The following is a 24,665-nucleotide window of genomic DNA, read 5'->3' as shown; positions in this document are numbered from 1 at the left end:
GTCAAAATATAGTGCTTTTGATCATCTGTGTGTGTGTGTGTGTGTGTGTGTGTGTGTGTGTGTGTCCATATGAAGCTATTGCGTAAGTTGATATCAGCGGTTCTGATCAGCTGGTCTCTTCTGTCCAATAGCACAGCGACACAATTACATCGTCATGTTGCTGCTGCTCAGGGCAGACGCCCCTCCATTACAAATCTCCCCGTAGAGTCCAAGCGCCAAAGTCTCTGTCTAGACTTTATCATCACATATCTGTTGATAATAAGCAATTATCTTTTCTTCATCTGACTTGTCTCTCCTGATTGAAATGTATTCCTACGTGCAAATAACAAAAGAACAACCAAAGATCTCGTTGAGTATCTAAATAGGCTCCCAATGGAAATATCTTGAAAAAGTAGTGATGCCTTTCAGTGACTGAGGGCAGACTGAGAGTATCTTAGGAAAGACACATTTATTTACCTGAAACCAAGACATACTGTGGTACTATGGAGCAATATGCAACAGCAGTATTTGGTGACTAAATATCAGATTTAAAACTTGAGAAACAATCCAGAAAATTGCTGTTATATGATGGCTTGTATCATATAATTGAGATGGCAGCTCTGCTTCACCCTCTCCAGAGTAGCAATATAAAACTTTAGTGAATGAATGTGCTGCTGAGCAAGTGCACAATGTGGGATCTCCAGTATCAGCATACTGCAATTTCAAAACGCCTATTAATCCCTACTACCAATTGCATGACCCACAAGAAGTAAACCTAACACTAGCTTGATCCATCTTCAGCACCCCCAAGAGAGTTACAAACCTTTGTGTGAAAACCATGTGGGCGTGTGCACATTTATACTGCAGGTAAGGCCAGCAGAGGTGGATGAAATTAGTGTAATAGTGTCCGTGAATGTGTGTGTATGTGTGGAAAACATCAGGAACAAGCAAATCTGCCAATGTCAGGATCCAGGATTCCCCTGTCTGTTGTGGTGTGCCATGTGCTCTGTTTGTCCTCTGCCTTCAGACACCTCCCAGGGCCGCACCCTTAATCGTGCACGGCTGAGGACACTCAAGCTGATCACCTCCTGCAGCCTGACACACCAGACTCAGGGCCCCTTAATGAGTAGCCTGCCACTATATAAACTATGGTCCTGCAGTCTGGGAGTGTCAGGTCGTACCGTCTTTAACCGGCTGAAACCCCGTGGCATCCTCTGCCCTCCTTGTGTCTGTGGATTACACTCCGCCGCTCTGCCCTCCTGGTGTCTGTGGATTACACTCCGCCGCTCTGCCCGCCTTGTGTTTGTGGATGCGCTCCGCCGCTCCGCTCTCGTTGTGGTCTACGGATTACACTCTGTCGACTCCAGTATCGAGCCACGGGACTTCACGCCGTCAACTCACCAGCCTCCGGTGTCGAGCCACGGGACTCACACCGTCGATCTGCCACTCGGGTGTCGGACCACGGGCTCCACACCTGCACCCACCTGTCTATAAATAAAACCTGTTGAACATTCACTTCTGTCTCCTGTGGTCTTGCTTTTGGGTCCTATCTGTGAACTCCCGTGACAGAACGACCTGACCATCATGGACCCAGCAACCACAGGAGCAGCTACGCTGGCCGGATATAGCACGCAGCTGGAGGCACACCAGCAGAGGCTCATGGAGATGCGTCAAGCCCTGCAATCCATGGAAGCTGAGGTCTCTGAGGGGGACCCAGCAACCACAGGAGCAGCTGCGCTGTACAGCACTACCAGGCTGCTGGAGGAGACGAGACGTTCCCTGGCGAAGATGAGACGTTTCGCTGCTGAGGTTTCTCGGGTTGGCTGGTGCGGGCAGGAACTAGCCCGGACAGTCAAGTCTCCACCAGTTCCAGCACCCGCACTATTCCCGCCTGTCCTCGCTCCGCCGGTCTGGGAATCCCCCGTGCCGGCTCCGAGTCCCTATGATGGAACACTGGGGAGGTGTCAAGGCTTCCTGGTGCTATGCCAACGGGTGTTTGACCGACAGCCCCTGACTTTCGCCTCAGACAGGTCCAAGGTGTCTTACGTGGTCTGCTTACTGCGGGGAAGGGCTTTAGACTGGGCCATGTACACAGTGAGCAGCGACCAGCCTAATACTGTGGGGTATGTGGACTTTGTGACTGCTCTGATGAGAGTTTTTGACCCTCTGGGGAACTCTGAGTATATGGTCAAGCGCCTTCTCAGCCGGAGACTGAGCCATGCAAGGGTAGCGGAACACTCAGTGGCCTGGTCGACTCCGGCTCCCCGTAGTCAGACTGCATTGCAGCCAGCTCCTGTTCCTGTCACCTCTTCACCACAGCCAGCTCCGGTTCCTACCGCCTCGGCGGCACAGCTTGCGCCAGTCCCGGCCGCCGCCGTCTCCGTACCGCAGCGACCTCCAGTCCCGGCCGCCGCCGTCGCAGTGCAGCAGCGACCCCCAGTTCCCGCCGCTGCCGTCCCGGAGCAGCAGCGACCTCCAGTCCCGGCCGCCGCCGTCGCAGTGCAGCAGCGACCTCCAGTCCCGGCCGCCGCCGTCGCAGTGCAGCAGCGACCTCCAGTTCCCGCCGCTGTCATCCCGGAGCAGCAGCAACCTCCAGTTCCCGCCGCTGTCATCCCAGAGCAGCAGCGACCTCCAGTCCCGGCCGTCGCAGTCGCAGTGCAGCAGCGACCTCCAGTTCCCGCCGCCACCGTCCCGGAGCAGCAGCAACCGCCAGGTCCCGCCGCTGCCGTCCCGGAGCAGCAGCGACCTCCAGTTTCCGCCGCTGCCGTCCCGGAGCAGCAGCAACCTCCCGGTCCCGCCGCTGCCGTCGCAGTGCAGCAGCGACCTCCAGCTCCCGCCGCTGCCGTCCCAGATCAGCAGCGACCTCCAGTTCCCGCCGCTGTCATCCCGGAGCAGCAGCGACCTCCAGTTCCCGCCGCTGTCATCCCGGAGCAGCAGCGACCTCCAGGTCCTGCCGCTGCCGTCCCGGAGCAGCAGCGACCTCCAGTCCCAGCTGTGGTCTCGGAGCCGCAGCTATCCCCGGACCTCGCGGCCGCGGAGCCAGAGCCGCTCGCTGGTCCTGCCACCGCAGCTCCAGTTCCTGCCGCCGCAGCTCCAGTTCCTGCCGCCGCAGCTCCAGTTCCTGCCGCCGCAGCTCCAGTTCCTGCCGCCGCAGGGCCAGCGCCAGTTCCTGCCGCCGCAGCTCCAGTTCCTGCCGCCGCAGCTCCAGCTCCAGTTCCTGCTGCCGCAGCTCCAGTTCCTGCCGCCGCAGCTCCAGCTCCTGCCGCCGCAGGGCCAGCTCCAGCTCCTGCCGCCGCAGCGCCAGTTCCTGCCGCCGCAGCTCCAGTTCCTGCCGCCGCAGTCCCAGTTCCCGCCGCAGCGCCAGCTCCAGTTCCTGCCGCGGCCGCCTCTACGCCAGTTCCTGCCGCCGCAGCGCCAGCTCCAGTTGCTGCCGCCTCTACGCCGCAGCCCGCTCCAGTTCCTGCCGCCGCAGCGCCAGCTCTAGTTCCTGCCGCTGCCACCTCTACGCCGCAGCCCGCTTCAGTTCCTGCCGCCTCAGCGCCGCAGCCCGCTCCAGTTCCTGCCGCCTCAGCGCCGCAGTCCGCTCCAGTTCCTGTCGCCGCCTCCGTGCCGCAGCCTCTCCCACACCCGGCCGCCGTCCCAGAGGCGCAACGACCTCCAGTTGCCGTCTCTGAGCGGCAGCGGCCTCCAGTGCCCGCTGCCGTCGCGGAGCAGCAGAGACCTCCAGTACCTGCCACTGCGGCACCAGCATCCTATTCTCCAGAGCCCTTCCGCCCGCCCGGCCGCCCGCCGGAGCACCCGGGGCCGGAGCCCTTCCGCCCGCCCGGCCGTCCGCCGGAGCACCCGTGGCCGGAGCCCTTCTGCCCTCCCGGCCGTCCGCCGGAGCACCCGTGTCCGGAGCCCTTCTGCCCTCCCGGCCGGCCGCCGGAGCACCGGGGGCCGACGCTCTTCGGCGGCCCCGTGGCGGGTCAGATCCTGTCACCCCTCCTCCGGACCCCCGCCGCCCACCCTAGTCGGCCTTATAGCTGTGGGGACATCCCTCCTCCGGACCCCCTCCACCCACCCTGTGTTGGGTCTTGTGTTACGTCTGGAATCCGTGCCTTAAGGGGGGGGTACTGTCAGGATCCAGGATTCCCCTGTCTGTTGTGGTGTGCCATGTGCTCTGTTTGTCCTCTGCCTTCAGACACCTCCCAGGGCCGCACCCTTAATCGTGCACGGCTGAGGACACTCAAGCTGATCACCTCCTGCAGCCTGACACACCAGACTCAGGGCCCCTTAATGAGTAGCCTGCCACTATATAAACTATGGTCCTGCAGTCTGGGAGTGTCAGGTCGTACCGTCTTTAACCGGCTGAAACCCCGTGGCATCCTCTGCCCTCCTTGTGTCTGTGGATTACACTCCGCCGCTCTGCCCTCCTGGTGTCTGTGGATTACACTCCGCCGCTCTGCCCGCCTTGTGTTTGTGGATGCGCTCCGCCGCTCCGCTCTCGTTGTGGTCTACGGATTACACTCTGTCGACTCCAGTATCGAGCCACGGGACTTCACGCCGTCAACTCACCAGCCTCCGGTGTCGAGCCACGGGACTCACACCGTCGATCTGCCACTCGGGTGTCGGACCACGGGCTCCACACCTGCACCCACCTGTCTATAAATAAAACCTGTTGAACATTCACTTCTGTCTCCTGTGGTCTTGCTTTTGGGTCCTATCTGTGAACTCCCGTGACAGCCAATGTTATCAACACACACACAAATGCTGTGTGAGAAATGGGACAGCACTTTGTGAATTTATATGTTGCCTGGGTTATCTCGGCCTGTCTGTGGCCACGCAGAAGCGAGGGTGTGATTTTGAGATTGATTGTTGCTCATTTAAAATATGTAATATAATAGCCTAGCAATGCTTGATCAAAACAGACCAAAACTATTTGTCATGATCATGTCATAAATGTTTTAAAAAAGTGAATTGGTGCTATGAACATGTTCACGTTTCTCCAGCTTCTTCAGGGTTTTTCGTACAACTCCTTCAGGGTAACTCCCTCTCGCAAAGTCATTTCAGTGGAAACTGTGCAAAAAGGGCTCAAAAAGAGAACCGGAAAACCCTCAAGCACTTTCCGATTTCACAGTGGGACAGCCTTGAGCCCATGCAGACTTATAAGGAACACAAGTCAAAGCCTATGAGTCCGTGAGTGTGGACATTAAGGCTGGGCCCATATTCCTGGCTATGGCTTGCTCAGTAAAACTGATTTACATGCCTTGAATAAAAAATACAGCAAAACTTGGTTTGGTTTCTACTCCTTTGCTCGACAGTTGTATTCACACACCAACTCGTCCTCCTCCTCTGATCTCCTATACCTTCCTCCTTTCCTTTTGTTTCCTTAAGCATCAGAGTAATCACCCTCTTTCATTCCACACCTCTTGATATCGATTGGTATTTTTGGGGATTCGTTGTTGTGCTGCTTCATTCAAACCCTCAGGTTTAGAGGTTTTGTCTTGATCTACCCACAATCCCCAGTAGTGCTGCTCTAAGCTCAGGTGTCAGTCTAATCAAAAGCCGTCACACACGTGCTTTGATCACTTACACCCTCTGACACGCAAATACCGGTAAATGCAAAAAATGCCATGCAAGTCACTCTCTTTCTCTCACACATCCATGTGCTTTGATCATCCCCAGACAAACATAAGAAGACACATGTGTTGAGAAAATTAGCTTATATACAGCTTAATCAGCAGCTAGTTTATATGCAGCTTTAAGTAGCAACTAGCTTATATACAGTTTAATTAACAGCTAGCTTATATACAGCTTTAAGTAGCAATTGACTTATATACAGTTTAATTAATCACTAGCATATTTGTAGTTTTAATAACCATTAGCTTATGCAGCTCTATTAACCACTTATACAGTGCTCACAGCATACAGCAAGGCCAGAGAGAAGCAGGTGAAAGGTTACTTATTTAACTGCGACACAAGGAACAGGCAGCCATCTTTAAATAGATAAGGAAGACACAATAGACAGTGAGATTCAAGCGAGGGCCAACGCCCCCAGCTGAGCCCGGCTTCTTCATACACACTCTTTATTAGGACCTCTCGCCTCAAAATCTCACTCACACTGATGGAAACCAACGCCTACTGGGAGGGGCCAAGGTGGATGGACATCCACGGCCTCCATCCAGGCGCCATAACGTACAAACGTGCCACGCCTGCATCTTTGACTTTGGCCAATGTGTAGCAAGGGGTGGAACCCCTATATTAAGTTTCACGCTGATGTGTTTAAGCGTGTCTCATGGTGAAGCTCTGCGAGGTTCATCCATTAGCACCCAAGCTTGTTTTTGATAGCTGGGCTGAATGACTCTGTTGATAAATAAATCTATTGCTTTGATTTAACTATACGCCTCTGAGAGCTTCTGTTTCATTCTTAAACCTGCTCTAAGTGTGAAAAACAACAACAACACATTTTTTCACAACAATTTGGTGACCCCGACGTGATAGATACGACACAGAGCATTCGGGTTGGAATGTTAACAGACCTCTCCTTTTGATTCCAGATAACGGCGCATCTCTCCCCCTGAGGCTGGGAACCGATAATTGCCATCGGAGCGAGCTTGCAGTTCGGGAGACAGTCTGATTGTGCCGGCACATCTCAAGGTGAGCAGACGCCTATTTAACTGAAGTCTGCATATTGTATTATAGACATGAACTAAATTAGATCCGACTGTCCGAACTGTAAGTATTGCGTAGTCATAAAAGTATTGTAAAGATTAAAAACACAGCAGCAGGGTTGTTCAGCCCAGCATTTGGGGTTTTTGTACATATGTGTGAATGAGTCCAGCAGAAGACGTTAGATAAAAGGCGAAAGATGATGTTTTTTGTGGCAGCGTAGAGTGAAGTAGTGTGAGACGCGGTCGCGCGCCTCTTCTGTCGCGGTCACGCGCCTCGCATGAAGCGCTCAAATTCCTGCCACAAATAAAGCGTAATCTTTAACGTAATTATAGGACGTCTTGGGCTACGAAGAAATTGTATAACATGACGGGGATATATGTATATGTTATTGATGTCATTGGTAAATTGTATTGAGAGAATTGACCGTGAAATATTCGTATCAAGACATCGAGTGTGTTACGTGTGGTGTAAAAACCAAGTTTACTCTGCTTAGAGTAACTCTTATAAAGTTTCTGCATGGGAGCACAAGTTTTAAGTTAGCCGATGTATCATTGATAGCGGACCAAGAGAAAATTACCTTATTGAGATCATCAAATCTCCGGATCTAGATTTGTGTGTGGCGCTTAGTGGAAAACCATGATATCTCTGCTTAGAGAATCCTCGACGGAGTTTCTGGGCGAGAGCACAAAATTTACGTTAATTGATGTGTCGTTAATAATGGACGTTGTGTAATAAAGTACCTAAAGCGAAAAGGACCCGCAGAGTCCTAGGTTACTTAAAAGTGTATTAAAATTGTGTTGTTTGATGTATTGTGTTGGTGGTGTGGTTGGTAGCACCGCGGACTTCCACGCGGAAGGTCCGTGATCGCGGCCCAGCCAAAGCAGATATTGTACTTGTGTTTTATGATACGCAGCGGTCGCTGTGATGCATTAAAATAGCGCTGTTTTCTTTGATATGTGTACGATAGGGACAGAATTGATTATAATTTGACTGATTGTTTGCTGAAAAAGCATTTGTTTTTCATTTGTATCGTGGTCGAGAGATCAGCGGTACACAGTCGGTTTGCTGAGATTGAGGAAAAAGACAAATTGCGGTTAAAATGCATTGCTGATGAAAGTGTGTCCAAAAGGAAAAAGAATCAGCTCATCCGCAGGCCGTGCTTCTGACTGATTTATATTTAAAGAGACAGCCGTGTATGTTCTAATGTGTGTTCATTGTTTCACTGCATTTGTAAAGGTATTAATTACATGCTAGACCGTATTTGTGAATTGTGCGCTTTTCAAATTTGGTTTTAATTGGTGTTTACTGTGTTTGTTTGCTGAGAAGCAGTTGTCATTTGTGCAGGCGTCCAAGAGGTGTCTGTTTGTTTAGTTTGATAAAGTGGATTAACTGTCAAGGAATAGGAAAAATCCTTTATAATCTGACTGTTTTTTGGTTGCTAAAAAGCTGTTTGTCATTTGCGTTGTGATCGAACGATCAGTAGCGCGCTGGTCTGTTTGATGAGGTTGAGAAAAAAAAAAAAGAGTTTGCTGATGGAATGTGATGAGTGTGTAAAAAGAGCTGTACATCTCTTCTACAACTCCGTGGTTGTGACTGATTTATGCTTAAAGACACGGCAGCGTGTGTTTTGATTATCTAGTATGAATGCGGTTGACTCCGTGCTTGTGACTGATTTATGCTTAAAGACACGGCAGCGTGTGTTTTGATTATCTAGTATGAATGCGGTTGACTCCGTGCTTGTGACTGATTTATGCTTAAAGACACGGCAGCATGTGTTGTGATTATCTAGTATGAATGCGGTTGACTATTTGCTGAGCTGTACGTTTTAACTTTTGTTTATTTGTTTGTCTGTATTACTAAAGATATTCCTTTGCCGTGTTGGTGATCTCTGTGCATTTAAAAAAAAAAAAAAAGGCAGTGTGTTGCAATTTTGTTTGAATGAAAGTGCATGTTTGAAGCGTACATAACCACGGCTGTGTATGGATTCGATTTCGTTTAAATGAGTGCGATTATTAGGAGCATATATGTAAGCGCTGAGACCTGGTTCAGAGTTTATGCTGTTTCTGAGTTTCTTTGTGCGTTAGAGACAGCCAGCTGAGGCCGTGCTTGGTGTTTGAAAATGTTGGTGTGTTGTTTCAAAGGTTGGTGTCCAGAGTAGGAAAAACACACATTATACACGACTGTTACATTCACACACACACATAAATCACTAGAATATGCTGAGAGACAGCTGAGGTTAATATAAGTGTCAGTTTTACTGGCATAGTTAAATTTATTGGAAAATTGTGTTCCTTAGGGATCGTTAGCAAAGTGTAATGCGGAAACACAGCAGTCCAGGAATGCTACCAGGAAGAAAAAAAAAAAGTTTTAAAGCTAATACACAGCTTCTATTGTTCCAGCCAGACAGTCGCTAAAAGTATGAATATACAAGGTTAACAGCTGCTACAAATCTTCTATTCATTTAGTCAAGACAGGCGCTGGGAAAATTAGGGAGGGTTTGACTATTCCTGATAAGAAAGAACAGTGCGGCCTTAGATTGTGTCCGCTGCAAGGACAGAGAGAAGACAATTAAAAAGGTGGGGGCTTGGTGCACACTAGAGGCCTTATAAAACATTTAGTTACATCCATTGCATGTGTAATTAAAACATAGCATTTCACACCTAGCAGGGGTAAAAAGGGGGAGTTATAAATAAAATATATTCATACACTGTTAAATAATATGCGTTATACTTGTAATGCTTATATTGCGGAGTTGTGAGGTCACTGTATGAAGGTTTAAAACGCCGAGAGGAGCACTCCGTCATCCTTTCGTACAACAGAATAAAGATCAGTGACCCTGAAAGTATCTGCTCGCTAAAAAACCCATCAGATTAGGGCAGAAAACTGCCATCTTAACGCAGGAACAGAGTGTTCTGCTTATCTATCCACACAGAGACTTCGAAATATGTTTAGAACATTACTGTTTTCGTCTTCTTCACCCTAAGTGTTAATAATAAAATAGATCATCATTTCACACACACACATACCAGAGAAAGCAAGGTTGTGAACGAGGGCCAGTGTGAATTCAGAGAGCAAACATGTCAATTGAAGGCATGAGAGGAGGTTTGGCTCCCTCTGCTGGCACTTCACAACCTGGGAAGAAAAAACTGTGGCCACTCCAAGAACTGCAACAGGAACAGTGGATAGGAGCTTTGGCTCCATCATGTGGACATTTGGGAATACTGATTTCAGACTTTTTATTGATTGTTGCAGAGAGAGACGTCATGGCTGCGAAATACACCTCTTGTCTGTGCAACTTGGAGAATGATGTCCAGGATCAGAGCAGGATGAATGGAAGAATCAAACTTTGGCCAGTGGAACAACAAGCCTACAAAGACATTTGGGATGGAGAACGGCTGAATTGTTCCCCTACAGAAGAGATGGTGCAACAAATAAGCACAGAGCACACTTATGATGAATACAGAGCTGCTGTGGAAAGAACAGATATGGAGCTTGAAGCACTAAAAGTGTCAATACAGCTGGCAAAGCTTGACGTGGCCCCAAAGCCTGCTAAAAAGAAAAAGAAACAGCACGGACGAACTTTCTACTGCTACAACTGTGGAAAACCTGGTCACTATTCACGAGACTGCCGCACGCGTGGTCAACAACAACAAGGCTCACCACATGGAAGAAGAGGAAACTATCAGAGAGAGACAGGCAATCAGCATCCAAGAAGCCAGAATCACGCTGAACAGCAATATCTTTCACATACCTGGCAACAACAGAGACACTGCTGCAACTATTAGCCACAATACCTGCGTCATATCCAGTTACAACCCACAGCCCACGGCCCACAGACAAAGCATCCTCCATCATGAAACACCTCAGCCCCTTTAGTTTGAACACAAGAAACAGAAGATGTGTTCACCATTCTCACGTAGACTCTGTCACATGCATCGGCACTTCAAGAATTGACTATTATTCCCTTTCCACTTAGATGTTTCTGAACAAAAAGAGGGATGTTAATGCAGTTTTGTATCAGAAAAAAGGGGGAGAAAGAGACGCATCAAACGCATCAAAGAATCCTCCTAAGAAATTCACATTCGGAGCTGCAAGAAAATCGAAAATTCAAAAGAATGCACAAGAGCACATATTGTCTATGAAACAGGAAGAATGTTGCTACAAAGGAGATGAAGGAAACACAGCATCCTATGCTGTGGTGAGACAATTCGAAGATATGGAACACTCAATAGTAGCATCAGGTATCCTACCTCAACCAGCATCAGCACAACTGGCAGAAGTCGAAGCGCTCATACAAGCCTTGAAAATAGCAGAAGGAAAATCAGTAAACATCTTCACAGATTCTGCTTACGCACATGGAGCAGCTCACGTGGATGGGCCCATGTGGCGAAGAAGAGGATACACAACATCAATGGACGCACCCATCAAGCACAAGAAGGAAATCATCAGACTGGTGGAAGCTATGAAGCTACAAAAAAGCGTGGCAATCATGAAATGCAAAGGACATGATGGTAAAGCAAGGACCAGAATAAGTGTGGGAAACGACATGGCAGATGAAGCTGCTAAAGAAGAAGAGGATACAGACCAAAACAGATGGTTCTGAAAATAGCCATACAAGAACCAGAAATCACTGAAGAAACACTGATTGAGATACAGAAGAAAGGCACGCACGAAGGAAAGAAAAGAACATTGCAAAGAATGCAAGCACTGTGCCTCTTCTGCGACGAATGCACCACCTGTGGGGATCATAATGTGAAAGAAAAAACCGTACAAAACACCTATGGGCTCTTATCCTGTACCATCAGCCTGCTTCCAAGACATCAGCATGGACTTTACTCATCTTGGTAATGGTTGACAGATTCTCAAAGTGGGTGGAGACAATCCCAACTAAAAGAGAAGACGCACAGACAGTAATGAAGTGGCTGCAGACAGAGCTGATACTCCGATAATGGTTCACATTTCAGTAATAAGCATTTGCAGGAAGTAGATATGGATCAGTGTATCATTCACAGTCGCAAGGACTGGTAGAGAGGGCAAATCAGACGCTAAAATCAAAATAGCGAAAACATGTGTAGCATCAAAGCTGACATGGGTTGAAATTTTACCATTAGCTCTAATGGCAGTGAGGAGCGCACAAGGAAATAAGACGCATCTTTCACCACATGAGTTAATGACAAGGAGGCAAATGCCTGGTCCTCCAAGAGACGGTAGTCATATACATAGATATACATAGATACATAGATGTACATATACATAGATGTGCAGCAAGTTGAAATGAAGGCATATGTGACTGCATTAATCATTCTCACGGAGGCTCTCTCCAAACAGGTCCAGCGAACCAGTGCAGCTGACCAGGAAAAGGTAAAAATCTCATCCGAGAGGGTGACTGGGTCAGGGTCAAAGTTCATAAGAAAAGTGGACTGACCCCAGGTGGACAGGGCCGTACGAAGTGAAGGAGGTTACTTCACACTCGGTCCAAGTCATAGGTAAAGCAGGAGCACCTTGGCACCACCTGTCACACTGTGCCCCAGCATCTGAGCCGTCCAGACCTCTAGCAGAGGTCCGAGGTAATCTGACGCAAAATGCATAATTTGTTTTGTAATTTGTAATTTGACTTTTCAGCAACCACCAACAGGTGATCCAATTAGCTACAGGACATGGAAACGACAATGTTTGGTTAAATTGGATTGTTGATAATGCTATAAACAAAAACAAAATGGGTGGCTGTATAGCTTGTGCTGCAGCTAGACCAGCTAGGTTCACCGAACCAGCACCACTATATCCTGAATCTGAACCAACAGGATACGCATGCATGACAAATATGACTAAAATGGCTACTCCACTAAATTGCACTACTCTGGCATCCATATTTAAAGTACAAAACCTGACCCAACACAGACGCAGACATATCTTAGCTAAAAGAGCAGCTGGAGCTGAGTTCAGTCTGGACAAAGGTCCAACATACATAGATACAATCAGAGTGAACCAGAGGAGTGCCTAATGAATACAAATTGGTATATCAAATTGCAGCAGGTTCTGAGAGTATCGCAAGTATTATTCCATGGATAACTGTGAATAAAAATGTTGATCGTATCAATTATGTGCATTACAATGTTCTTCGTTTGGCTAATCATACTAGGGATGCAATAGAGGGTCTGGCTGAGCAGCCGGCCCCACTTCTTTGATTTCTATGCAAAACAAAATGGCTTTGGAGCTTTTGCTCAATGTTTGGAGATCTGTGTTGCACTAACATCCCCAACAATACTGCGCCGGACGGTTCAGTCACAAAAGCACTGAATAGTCTGAAGGCACTGTCAAAAGAAATGCAGGAAGCATCAGGTGTGAATAATCCATTTGGAGATTGGATGGAAAACATGTTTGGAAAATGGAAGCACCTGATCTTGTCAATAGCAGTGTCAGTGGGTGTGTTCATTGCAATACTGGTCTCATGTGGATGTTGTATGATACCCTGTATTCGTTCTTTGGTTGGCCGTCCTATCACCACTGCCCTCTCCAAGGAACCATTACCACCCCCTCCTTATGGAGCTTACCCAGTATGGGAAGAGCAGAACAGCCTGGTAGGGTCAGGAGAGGCAGAGGCAGACACCAGCGTGTGAACAGGGCAGAAAGGTAAAGAAAGTGACGTCCTTCAGACGTCAAGAGAGGGATTTGTTGAGAAAATTAGCTTATATACAGCTTAATCAGCAGCTAGTTTATATGCAGCTTTAAGTAGCAACTAGCTTATATACAGTTTAATTAACAGCTAGCTTATATACAGCTTTAAGTAGCAATTGACTTATATACAGTTTAATTAATCACTAGCATATTTGTAGTTTTAATAACCATTAGCTTATGCAGCTCTATTAACCACTTATACAGTGCTCACAGCATACAGCAAGGCCAGAGAGAAGCAGGTGAAAGGTTACTTATTTAACTGCGACACAAGGAACAGGCAGCCATCTTTAAATAGATAAGGAAGACACAATAGACAGTGAGATTCAAGCGAGGGCCAACGCCCCCAGCTGAGCCCGGCTTCTTCATACACACTCTTTATTAGGACCTCTCGCCTCAAAATCTCACTCACACTGATGGAAACCAACGCCTACTGGGAGGGGCCAAGGTGGATGGACATCCACGGCCTCCATCCAGGCGCCATAACGTACAAACGTGCCACGCCTGCATCTTTGACTTTGGCCAATGTGTAGCAAGGGGTGGAACCCCTATATTAAGTTTCACGCTGATGTGTTTAAGCGTGTCTCATGGTGAAGCTCTGCGAGGTTCATCCATTAGCACCCAAGCTTGTTTTTGATAGCTGGGCTGAATGACTCTGTTGATAAATAAATCTATTGCTTTGATTTAACTATACGCCTCTGAGAGCTTCTGTTTCATTCTTAAACCTGCTCTAAGTGTGAAAAACAACAACAACACATTTTTTCACAACACATGTACCTCTCGCAGTCTGTGTCTCACAAAAATGCACACACACACACACACACACACACACACACACACACACACACACACACACACACACACACACACACACACACACAGTAATGCTTTGGGGTGGTAGTGAGGAAAAGATTTAAAAAATGTCCTAAACTTTTAACGTTGAGCTGCAGTCCTGAGCTTTTTCAAAACCATAAGCAGAACAGTTACAGTAACTTTTCAGAGAGTAGATTTGTGTGTTAGTATGTTTGTGTGTATTAACCTCTAGGCGGCACTCTATAGTAGCAATGTCTCTCCATCTCATTTGCCTCTGTGTGTCTCTCTCGCTCTCTTTTACACACACACACGCACACACAACCCTATCAACAGTCATGGAGAATTCCTTCTTTCTCGCACCAGCTCTTAGTTACCATGGAAACCAATAAAAGAGCGGTTTAAGATGGGAGGGGTGTGTGTGTGTGTGTGTGTGTGTGTGTGTGTGAGAGACAGAGAGAGAGAGAGAGACCGAGACAAATGCTGAGAGAAAAAATATAGAGTAAATCAGAGACAGGCAGAGGAGGTGGGAGGAAGCTGGAATAAGAGAGAAAGAGAGGATGAAAAATAACAGGAAGAGAGAGAGAGAGGAGACAAACATTTCAGAGAAAAGGAAAGAGAAGGAGGTTTGAAAGGGAAGAAGAGAGAGAGAAGATAGAGGGAGTGTAAGTGGAGATGTATTATTTAAAGAGGTCTCACCCCTTCTAATGAGTTTGGTCTAAAAGCCCCAGGAGCTGCCCGACGACAGAGAGACCGACAGACACTCAGAGAAGCTCCCCTAACTGTGTGGTGAGAAATTCAACACGCAAAACGAGCGGCAAGAGTATTACTGGGTAGGACTGGATTTAGTTAAATTGTTCTGCTTTGATTATGTGAACTGTAGGTGACAGCAAACTCGGCAGATCAATTCATGTGGGAAAGAGAAAGGGCCCGGGCCAGCACCAGGTCTGTCTCCCTGTGAGGAAACAGCTCCATTGAAGAAAAGGGCTAATACTGTTGAATTAGAATTCAACAGTACAACACACAGACTCGTAAAAAATGTGAATGTAAAAATGACTGACGGACTAACTGCCAACTAGCGCGCTGATTGGATGGCAACACCACACAATACCAATGTTTTTTCTTGTCTATTAATAAAACAAGTAAGATTACCTCAAATAAGTAAATACTTTTGATGCGCTCAAAGAATAAAAAAAGAAGTTATTTTCTTTGAAAGGAATCTGAAAAACAGATTATTGCATCTTCAGGTTCAAAATCACAGCTGTACCAATAAGTGCCACAGATACATTTCCAGATTTGAGGTTGGTTCAGTAAGTGTAATACATCTTAGGTTGATAAGTAGGAGTATAATCTGTAGTCTGTCTGTTATTCATCGCTGTTCTCAAATAGCTTCTCTGAGTGCAATTATTTCATCATTATTCTCTCCCATCCCCCAACACCCCTCTTCACTGTCTCTCAGACAATTTTAAACAGAGCTTTCAGAGGAGCCTTTTTCAAAGTGTTAAGAAGTATAAGTAAGTGTGCATTGTCTGTCTGTGTGTGTGTGTATGTGTGTGTATGTGTGTCTTTTGTGCTCATTTTAAAATTCCTTCCTAGTCCTGCAACCTTGCTCTGTGGCTTATTTGAATATTCTACCTATATGGCACTTTAGAGATCACGCACACACCTACACAGAGACACACACACACACACACACACACACACACACACTAACATATACACTCTGAATGACAGTTTGGCAGGTGTCACTTCCTTGGCTCTCTGAGCTGTCAATCAATTAGACAGTTCAGTCTTCCAATCCCTGACAGACTCTCTGTCTCAGATGTACACACACACACACACACACACACACACACACACACGCGTACACGCACATAGACAAGTGAGTCTCACATCATAGCAAACACTGAACATTATAGGCATCGTAAAAGTACTCTTTATGGCAGAACAGTTGTAATGGATTGCATTCAATTGTACAGGTGTGCCTAATAAACCGGCACTGAGTGCCAGCAGGGTTGTTTTCTAAGAGTTCAACATAAGCAGGTTTTGACCAATTTAAGCTTTCCATCATCTTGGTGTTTGTAAGGATGCAGTTCTCGATGCGTCTCTCCTACCGTTACATGATGGCTGAGCCCTGTCCCACACCGGCTTCCCATCATTCCCCATGACACAGGTGATGGTATCCCCGCCCACTGTTGTGTAGCCATGGTGACAGTTGTAGGAGACCTGAGATCCCAGTTTGTAGTCATAGCCTGTGCGACTGGCATTCATAATGTTACCAGGGTCGAAACAGGCTTCTCTTGGTTTTTCTGTGGAGAAAGGAGAGAAATTGTGTTACTGGAAAAACACAAGGCCCAACTAATTTGGTATATTAATATAACACTATAAAATGTTTTCTTCATTTTTGTATTCATTCATCTGGTATTCATTCATCTGAAACGATTTGCTCTCCACATGTCGGTATTGATGACAAATTCAAGTCATTTTTAATACAACTTAAATAGTTATCGCTGTAAATTCCTAAATTATGTCTACAATGTTTATGCAGCCAAATAAAGTACATTTTTAGATTCCACTCAGGGTCAAAACTATTGGCGGAAATGTTGGGCCAAATTTAGTCGACAGGCTATTTGTTGAACCCTCATATAGATGGTGTTGAATATTCCCTATTAATTAACTAATTGTGGAGTCAAGAAAACTCAAAAGTGTCTTGGCTCTTTATGATTTGGCGTAGGGCCAGCTTGTTTGCTTTATTGTGATTGCCCAATGAGAATGAGATATTGGGCTTGACAGAGGGAAACCGACAGTCAGAGAGAGAGAGAGAGAGGTGGAGGGCAAGATGGAAGTGAAACAGGGAGATGATTAAGGTTGTATTTTAATTAGAGAGATGGCAGATGAAAGGTAGTGAATTAATGACAAAAGTACAAAGGTGTGAGGTAGCGTGAGGAGACAGACAACAGAGAGGGAGATAATCCTTTTTTAATTAGAGATAAATGGAGCTTGAGAAACAAGAGAAATATATACTTTATATAAAATTCGACAGAGCAGATCTAGTCTCTACTCAGTCAAACAACGAATCATCAGCTGCACATTGACTAGAGCTGTTAAATCACCCCGATAGTCAAGCAGCATCTGTAAAACCAGGATGAGTCACAATCTGTGAACGTAGACGACTCGTGGGCTGACATGGAAGAGTGTGACCTTTCAACTGTGAAACACTTCTGATGTAAAGCAAGGGTGAAATTAGTCGGCACTTTAAAATGTTATCTAGTATGCATGACATTCCTGTATCAACATTTGAATCATTACACTTCATGCACAGAGGGACAATGACTGTTTCTTGTTTCAGTGTCCTGAAAACCAATTCCAGGTTTATTCATCAAAGACAGAGCCAACTTTCATTGAATTTAAGGATGCAATCTGCATGTACTCAACAACAGATTCACTAAGATAGCAGCTCATGACGTAGTAAGCTCCTGGATTGACTCTGAGACACACTGTGCAAGTGAAGCTCATGGGCTCAGTTCAGCAGAGGGACATACAGTATATGTTGGGTAAAAACGCTCAGTTGAGTCTTTAGCTGCATTTACCCTCAGCGCTAACATTTAACAACGTTTACTTAAAAGATAAGTTCAGTTGCAGCCTGTGGTGATTTTACAGTTCATTGATGGTCAGGTAAAAAAAAGAAGCTTGCTAAACACAAACCTAATATCCCAGTCCACGATTAGTTTATGTAACAGGAATCAGATATTGTGATTATTATATATAGAGCCTAATTGCTTTATTTTGTTTATTTATTTTGCTTTAACACGCCTATATTTAATTGCAAACACTCACTAAAACTGTGAGTCCAGCCAGATAAACATCTGATAAACATCCAGTATGTGTGTTTGGGTCACAATGCATCCAATCTGCACCTATAAACAGCTGCAGAAGCTTTACTAATTCTGGCCCAAACAATATAAAATGAGAGATGCAATACTGCATTGATTTGTCCCCCAATCATCAAAGAGTTTTGTCTCGTGAATGGTTGAGAGTGCAGTGCTATGTTGAGTTTGCCAATTGATTACTGTTGCTGCTACTTTACGACAAATGCTGTCACCACCTAATACTAACACTCAAACTACTGCAGTACTGCTAATCCTACTGCTACTACTACAAACACTACCAATAATAATGATACCGCTGCTACTGTGCTACCACTACTATCATTACTACAGGTTTCTGTTACAAATTCTAAAACATTATCTCAGACAAGTTTCAGTTGCTTTAATGTGACATTGCAGGAAAATGTACAAGGACATTATATGAAGGCTTTTGGAGTTTAAGGGGTTTAATTACCTCTATATTCGATAGCGAACCCAGACATGCCCAGTGAGGCGTCAGATCTGAATGCCAGGAAGAGACTGTTACTACTGCTCTCTATTCGCTCTGGGGCCTGGTTGCCTTGGAGACTTGCTAGTAACGGCCCATTAGAGTCTTCACCCTCGTAGATGTGCAGGAAGTCGTAACTTGGCTCCATGTTGAAACTGGGGTAAAAAAAACAAGAAGAAAACAGACAAACTTGGGTTTCAGAATCAAGTAAGATTTGTGTATTTTTTATTCAAACAATTAATCCAATAATGTGTGTACATTTCAAAGACCTGCTTCTTAATGACTATTTATGCTATCTCTCTGCTAATCTTACTTTAATTGTGTCATGTTTTCTGGATGTACTGTATTAAAAATACACTTTGAATATGTGTTGTTGTTTTCCTCTTCAAGCAATATATAGCAATACAGCAATAAAAAGTCAAAAACATTAAGTTCATTGATATTTAAAAAATGTTGCAAAATGTTGCAAAAGCAGCCGTGCTGCATCATCTGACTACCAAGTTAATCATCCTGTTGTCTCATCATAAAAGGGCATGTCATCATCTATTTTGAGTTATATTCTCAGCATGGGTGTGCATGTGATTGCGTGTAAAGGAAAATACAGTATGTGCCTTTCATATTTTTATTCTCAGCCTAAACCCACAGTGCCTCTAAACCCACAGTGCCTCTAAACCCACAGTGCCTCTAAACCCACAGTGCCTCTCTATACATACGTAAAGGCATCTGATCCTCATGAGGGTAAAACTATAAGAACACACAGAGAGCAGGAAAACACACACACACACACACACACACACACACACACACACACTGTATTTTGACCTATATCTATGGTTTCTATCAACTCAGTATAACTTGTGTGTGTGTGTGTATGTGTGTGTGTCTAGATAAGAAGAGGTAAAGAGGCAATGTATTGTGTATGTTAAAGCGTAGCATTATATATAACTAGCATAAAAGAACCATGTGAATGGTATTTTTAGATGATGAATAATATTTGTATCCTGAATTTGTTCTATCAAATATAGAAAACAACGTGTATTCACACACTGACATGATGCAATACACAGTTCTGCGCAAAGCATTATAAGCAACAGCTGTCCAAAAATATTATGAGCAAGGAGATGCATTTCACACGTTGTCAGGCCTTTAGGATGTACGCAATTTGTTTTGGTTCGACAGGTAAAATGCATCATAGACCAGACAGAGATTTTGATAGATAAAAAGATTATTCTGTCCCTTACATTTTCAAACTCTTCCTTTTACTTTTAGACACAAAACGATGTAAATAGCTGAGTTTGGCCAAAAGAGTTGTTATTGACGTTTGACTGACAGTAATATTTATCATAGGAAAGGACTTCTTGAAGTTATAAAAGCAACCAAAGTGAAAGTAATTGTGCAGAATGCCCCAGTTTAAGCCCTGTGTTGCTAGCTGGTGCAGAATGGGCTTAACAGCAGATAAGCCCTTTTTGCACTGACAAAGCATTCAAATGATCCGTGCTAATACCTTTTGCATTAGTGATACATTCTGGGTCTGAATGTTTAAGCTACTAAATGTCATACAATGAACATAAAGATCTCACAGAGCAGAAATGGGACGATATCATAACCTTTTGTGACCAAAGAACAGTACCACAAGGGTCTGGAACAAAAGTAATCATGCAAACTTGAGAAACTATATTTCAGTTTGTTTTGTAATTAATACAAACATCTTGAAATATTCAGTGCCATAAAACAGTCGGCACTTTCATTATGAAGAATGCAAATGCTTTTTCACTGACTGTAAGTATTCAGTATAGAACATATCACTTTGGGATATTTTAAAGAAAGTAGAAAAGAAAATGACACATGGCTTCAATGGCTGTAAATGCTCAAAAGGCTGTGATATGATACCACAATGTGAGTCCTGATTCCATTGTGTAAACTCTGAATTGATTCACAGACTGATAAAAGAATGAGTCATTGTTAATTGGGTCAATAGAATAGAATGAAAAAGCTCAATTTAAGCTGCGTTTACAACACAAAATTACTACAATTACAATTAGATCAATAACGAAAAAGAAAAAAACACAACATTCACAAAACAACCAATAACACAACAACATAATTAAAAGTAAAATAAAAACTGTCTCATTGTTACAACAGAAGATAATTATTTCTTCAGCTGAAAAACATGAAGTCTAAATTGGGTCATTTCTTCTCCTGTGGCAATTTCGAGAAACTCTGCTTTGCTTTTATATCCTTTATGTGAAACTCCAATCTTCTTCTCCAAGTGTGACTTGTAAAATATTCACCACTCAGGCACAATCAGGACTTGAACTGTAAATAAACACTGGCCTATTACCAAAAACACAAAACATAGAAACATGCATGGCAGGAATAGTGCATCTGTCAACAAATTAACTTTCAAAAAGTTCCTGTGCAAATCAGTGTACTCATGTCATTTACTTTATGTCTTGATTGAAAGATGTAAGTATGAGGAGCTGAAAGTCAAGAACAAACCCAATTTAAATTACCTGAAGTTTTTAATGATAACATCATCTCACCACAAACTAACCATTTAAGCTACTTAAGTTATGTTAGAAGTGGATTTTACAGTAGACTAATGAGGTTTCCCCACCCAAATTGGTTTATTGGTTCCTGATCCCTGACTATACAGCACAGGTCTTTATTTTACCCTGTGTGGGCCACAGCAAGTCATGACAAGTATATTCTTAAAAAATAAACTCAAACTACACTGATAAAACAAAGCCCATGGAGGGTGATCCATTATTACATTTAAGCCAGAAGAAAAACATGTTTCAGAAGAGCCTTTGGTGACCCCCTCCATCCACTAAATCTTTTTTTTAATTATTTAGGATTTCTCAGGTATTTGGATGAAATAATAAAAAAAGCCCTCTTATCTTTCTTGTTGTTGGGTAATATTATTTGTGATCAGTTAGTAACATTTCCTCTGACAACAACAACTTAAGTATTAATCAGACTTAACCACTATACCACTAACCGACACAAGGCATTAAAACGCATGTATATCTTCAATAACAATATTTCAAATCCTGATATGAAAGTTATTGTTTCTTACAGCATACAGTAGCCTACTTTTAACATTATGACACAAAATGTTTTACAGCTTGAGGACAAATGTTTAATGAACATTGGTTTGTCATAATGCTACCAGTTTATTTGGATTGATGTTTAGACACCTGTTATTGTTGAGTAATATTGCAGATGAGTCCTCGACCAAAATAACATGGGCAGCCTTCAATAGAAGAGGCTGAACTCCCACAGGAAACTCTAAAGTATGACATAATTGCTGGTAAAATGTGCAGGCTCATTTGGGAGATTTTAGAGTGAAAAAAAAACTTGAATCCATTCAAAACGAAATGTCAGAAATACCCGCTGAGAGGCAGCAGTGTTTCTACGAGCACAGATAAGCTACTCTCCTGGTTTAAAGCTTGAGAATACATATGAGAAAGGCACATAGTATATGTTTACACACATATATATATATATATATATACAGGGCCACGTTTTAAATCTAGGTGGCTTACCTTTTGAAGATGAGAGCAATGACAAAGTCGGGGTTGACTCTGATTCTCCAATCACACTCTTTCCCAGCGGGGTAAGGCTGGGGGTAGTTAGGAGACAGAATTACTCCTGAAGGACCACTGACGTTGCCCCCACATTTCGCTGGAGACAGACAGAAGTGAAAGAGAGGGAGAGGGAGGGAGACAGACAGACAGACAAAGAAAGATGATTACACAGCATTGGGCTTGAGGTAATTTGGAAAGAGAATCACCCCTGATTGACCACTCATATAGTCCCCAAAGGTAGGCAGAGTGGAAGAGAGTTAGTTAGTGATAGGAAGTATGGCAGGGGTTGGTTAGGAGAGACAGAATTACCCCCGGTGGATCGTTGATATTATCTCCACAGGTAGCTGGAGAAGGTGAAAGAGCAAGAGAGAGAGACTGTGAGAGTGTCACGCTGGGGGTCGTTAGCAGAGAGAATCACCCCGAGTGGTCCTGTTATCTCACAACGAGCCAGAAAGCAGGAAAGAGATATTAGCAAGAGAGATGGATGGGTTCATTCAAGCAGCAATTTGGTGATGTGAAGAAAGAATCTGAAACATGGAGAGGTGTCTTGGGGATGGCAGGTGGGTGTGAACGGATTACCAACAGTGAAATAGAGGTAAACAAAGGCATTAACAGTTGCAAATCACTCACAGTCTGACACACTAATGCGCACTAGACTGTTGTGTATAATGTTTGTTTAAATTTAGCAGCTTTTGAACACCCGGGGATTCACCACCTGAGGTGAAAGGGAAAGAAAAGGAAGCACACGCAGGCTGAGATTCAAGCCCTCCATTTTATCTGCAGTCATACAAAATGTGAGGTCACTGGCAAAGAGACAGAGCAGGCAATATCGGGAACAAAGCATAATGTGTTTCACAGGCATGGTTACAAGGCAAATGATTAGTCTCTGTGACTGTGCTGGAGGACTTCCCAATAGTGCTGGCTGATAAAGACAAGGACAAGGCACCATAAAGGGGGGTTGTGGCATCTAACGGGAAGGCAAATGTCTATCGTCCCTTGCTGCAGGCTGGGGGTTTGACACCATGCCTGCTGCAGGAATCTTCCCCAGCTTGCTCACATTGTTTAGACCTTTAGCTGTGTCTGATGTCTTACCTCATCCTAACCTTCACTGTAATCTCTGGTGATTTCCCTCATCCATCTACTCTGACTAACTCAACATGATGTTTTATCTGCAAGACAAAATTGAAGTGGATGCAGCAGTTAATCAGGAAATTACCACAATAGAGGCATGTGGTTTAGCAAAAGCCTACTATCAACTGCAAAGTATGGTAAGAGAACGGGACATGCTACAGGCTTGTTTTGCGCTAACGTACTGGGATTTTGTAGGTTGCACGATGAGGACACTGAAGGGCTCTTGCTGAATTACAGATACTCTCCAAGTCCTTCTTTTTCTCAAAAAATACAGGCTTTACGGCCAGAAGTCCCCTCCTTCCTTTAGTGAGAGAATCAAGTGAGTCAGAAAAAGCTGAGGAGGAAAATAAAGGAAGGAAAGCGCACCTGAAAGTGGGAGAGTGAAAAACAAACTGCAGCAGAATTGTGTGAATGAGGTGTGGAGTGGGATGTGGAAGCTCAATGGGCTACAAGCAGCAGGTGGGCCAGATGATGGTGATAATAGAGAAAAAGAGCAAACAAGCTCTGGCTTTTCAGCAGTTTTCAAACAGGAACCCTATTCCAGTTATCTGCACCATTCTGTGAAGCTACAAATCTGACTTCACTTTTTTCTCCTCTCCTGTGCATGTCTCATCATACCCGGTTCTGAGTTCAGGAGGTTTTGGTGATACATGTTGAATTTTGATGTGGTCCACTGACAGCAACAGTGCTTCCAACCACAGTTTATTCAGCACCTTGTCAACTTGTCCTTGATCTTCAAGAGCATTCCTCCAGTTAGAAAAATCTGCAGCAGCATCATTTGGGATTAGAGATCACCTCACCAGCAGGCTTCAGTTGATTTGCCTCCAACGTATGGCAGACATGGCAGAACAACAAAGGGGCACATAAGGGACCTGGACTGCCTTGTTTGTTGTTTATTCTCTACACTTCGGACCTAAGAAAAAACTCTGGATCATTTCACCTCCAGAGGTTTTGCGCTCAGTCTTCCATCGTTTGATGTATTCATTCCAGTACACCTACCTACACACGTTGGAGGGTCAGGTTGCCAGTAGAATCTGTTATCCATTCGTACACATGTGATGGTGTCCAGACCTTGCAGCTGGTAGCCTGGATCACACTGGAACGTCATACTGTCACCAGGCTCCTTACTGTCCCCATATCGAGAACCATTTACCGGGATGCCCGGGTCATTGCACGTTGTTGCTGTAGTGGCTGGAGAATGTGACAAAGAGAGACATACATTTTCATATTGTTGGTTCATAAAAAGAGATTCAGGTAGGAGCACACAAACAACTAATATCAGTAGCTACAGAAAAACAATGGAAGATGTGCTGTATAGCATATTGATGCACGATTGTTATTCATGCGGTGAGTACTGACTCGGCTAAATGTCATCAGTCTGACAATCTTATTAAGATAGATCTTATAGAAGGCAGGGTAGATGGGGATACATGTGATTACTTAACCTGACTAGTT

At 44.7% G+C, this 24,665-nt stretch overlaps 1 protein-coding gene across 1 annotated transcript in view; it reads right to left on the bottom strand.

Moving 5' to 3' along the window:
- LOC306788818 (CUB and sushi domain-containing protein 1-like) overlaps positions 1–24,665 on the bottom strand; it is a gene marked incomplete at both ends in the record, with an annotated part of 359,256 nt that overhangs the window by 70,627 nt on the left and 263,964 nt on the right. The window contains 4 exons of the mRNA XM_079284484.1: positions 16,230–16,424; positions 18,457–18,644; positions 22,038–22,176; positions 24,210–24,401. Coding sequence (XP_079140610.1) covers positions 16,230–16,424; positions 18,457–18,644; positions 22,038–22,176; positions 24,210–24,401 — 714 coding nt within the window. The remainder of the gene's footprint in view (positions 1–16,229; positions 16,425–18,456; positions 18,645–22,037; positions 22,177–24,209; positions 24,402–24,665) is intronic.

Source organism: Melanostigma gelatinosum, assembly GCF_949748355.1.
Source record: "Melanostigma gelatinosum genome assembly, chromosome: 2".
NCBI lineage: Eukaryota > Metazoa > Chordata > Actinopteri > Perciformes > Zoarcidae > Melanostigma > Melanostigma gelatinosum.
This window is presented reverse-complemented; position numbering and strand designations above follow the sequence as displayed.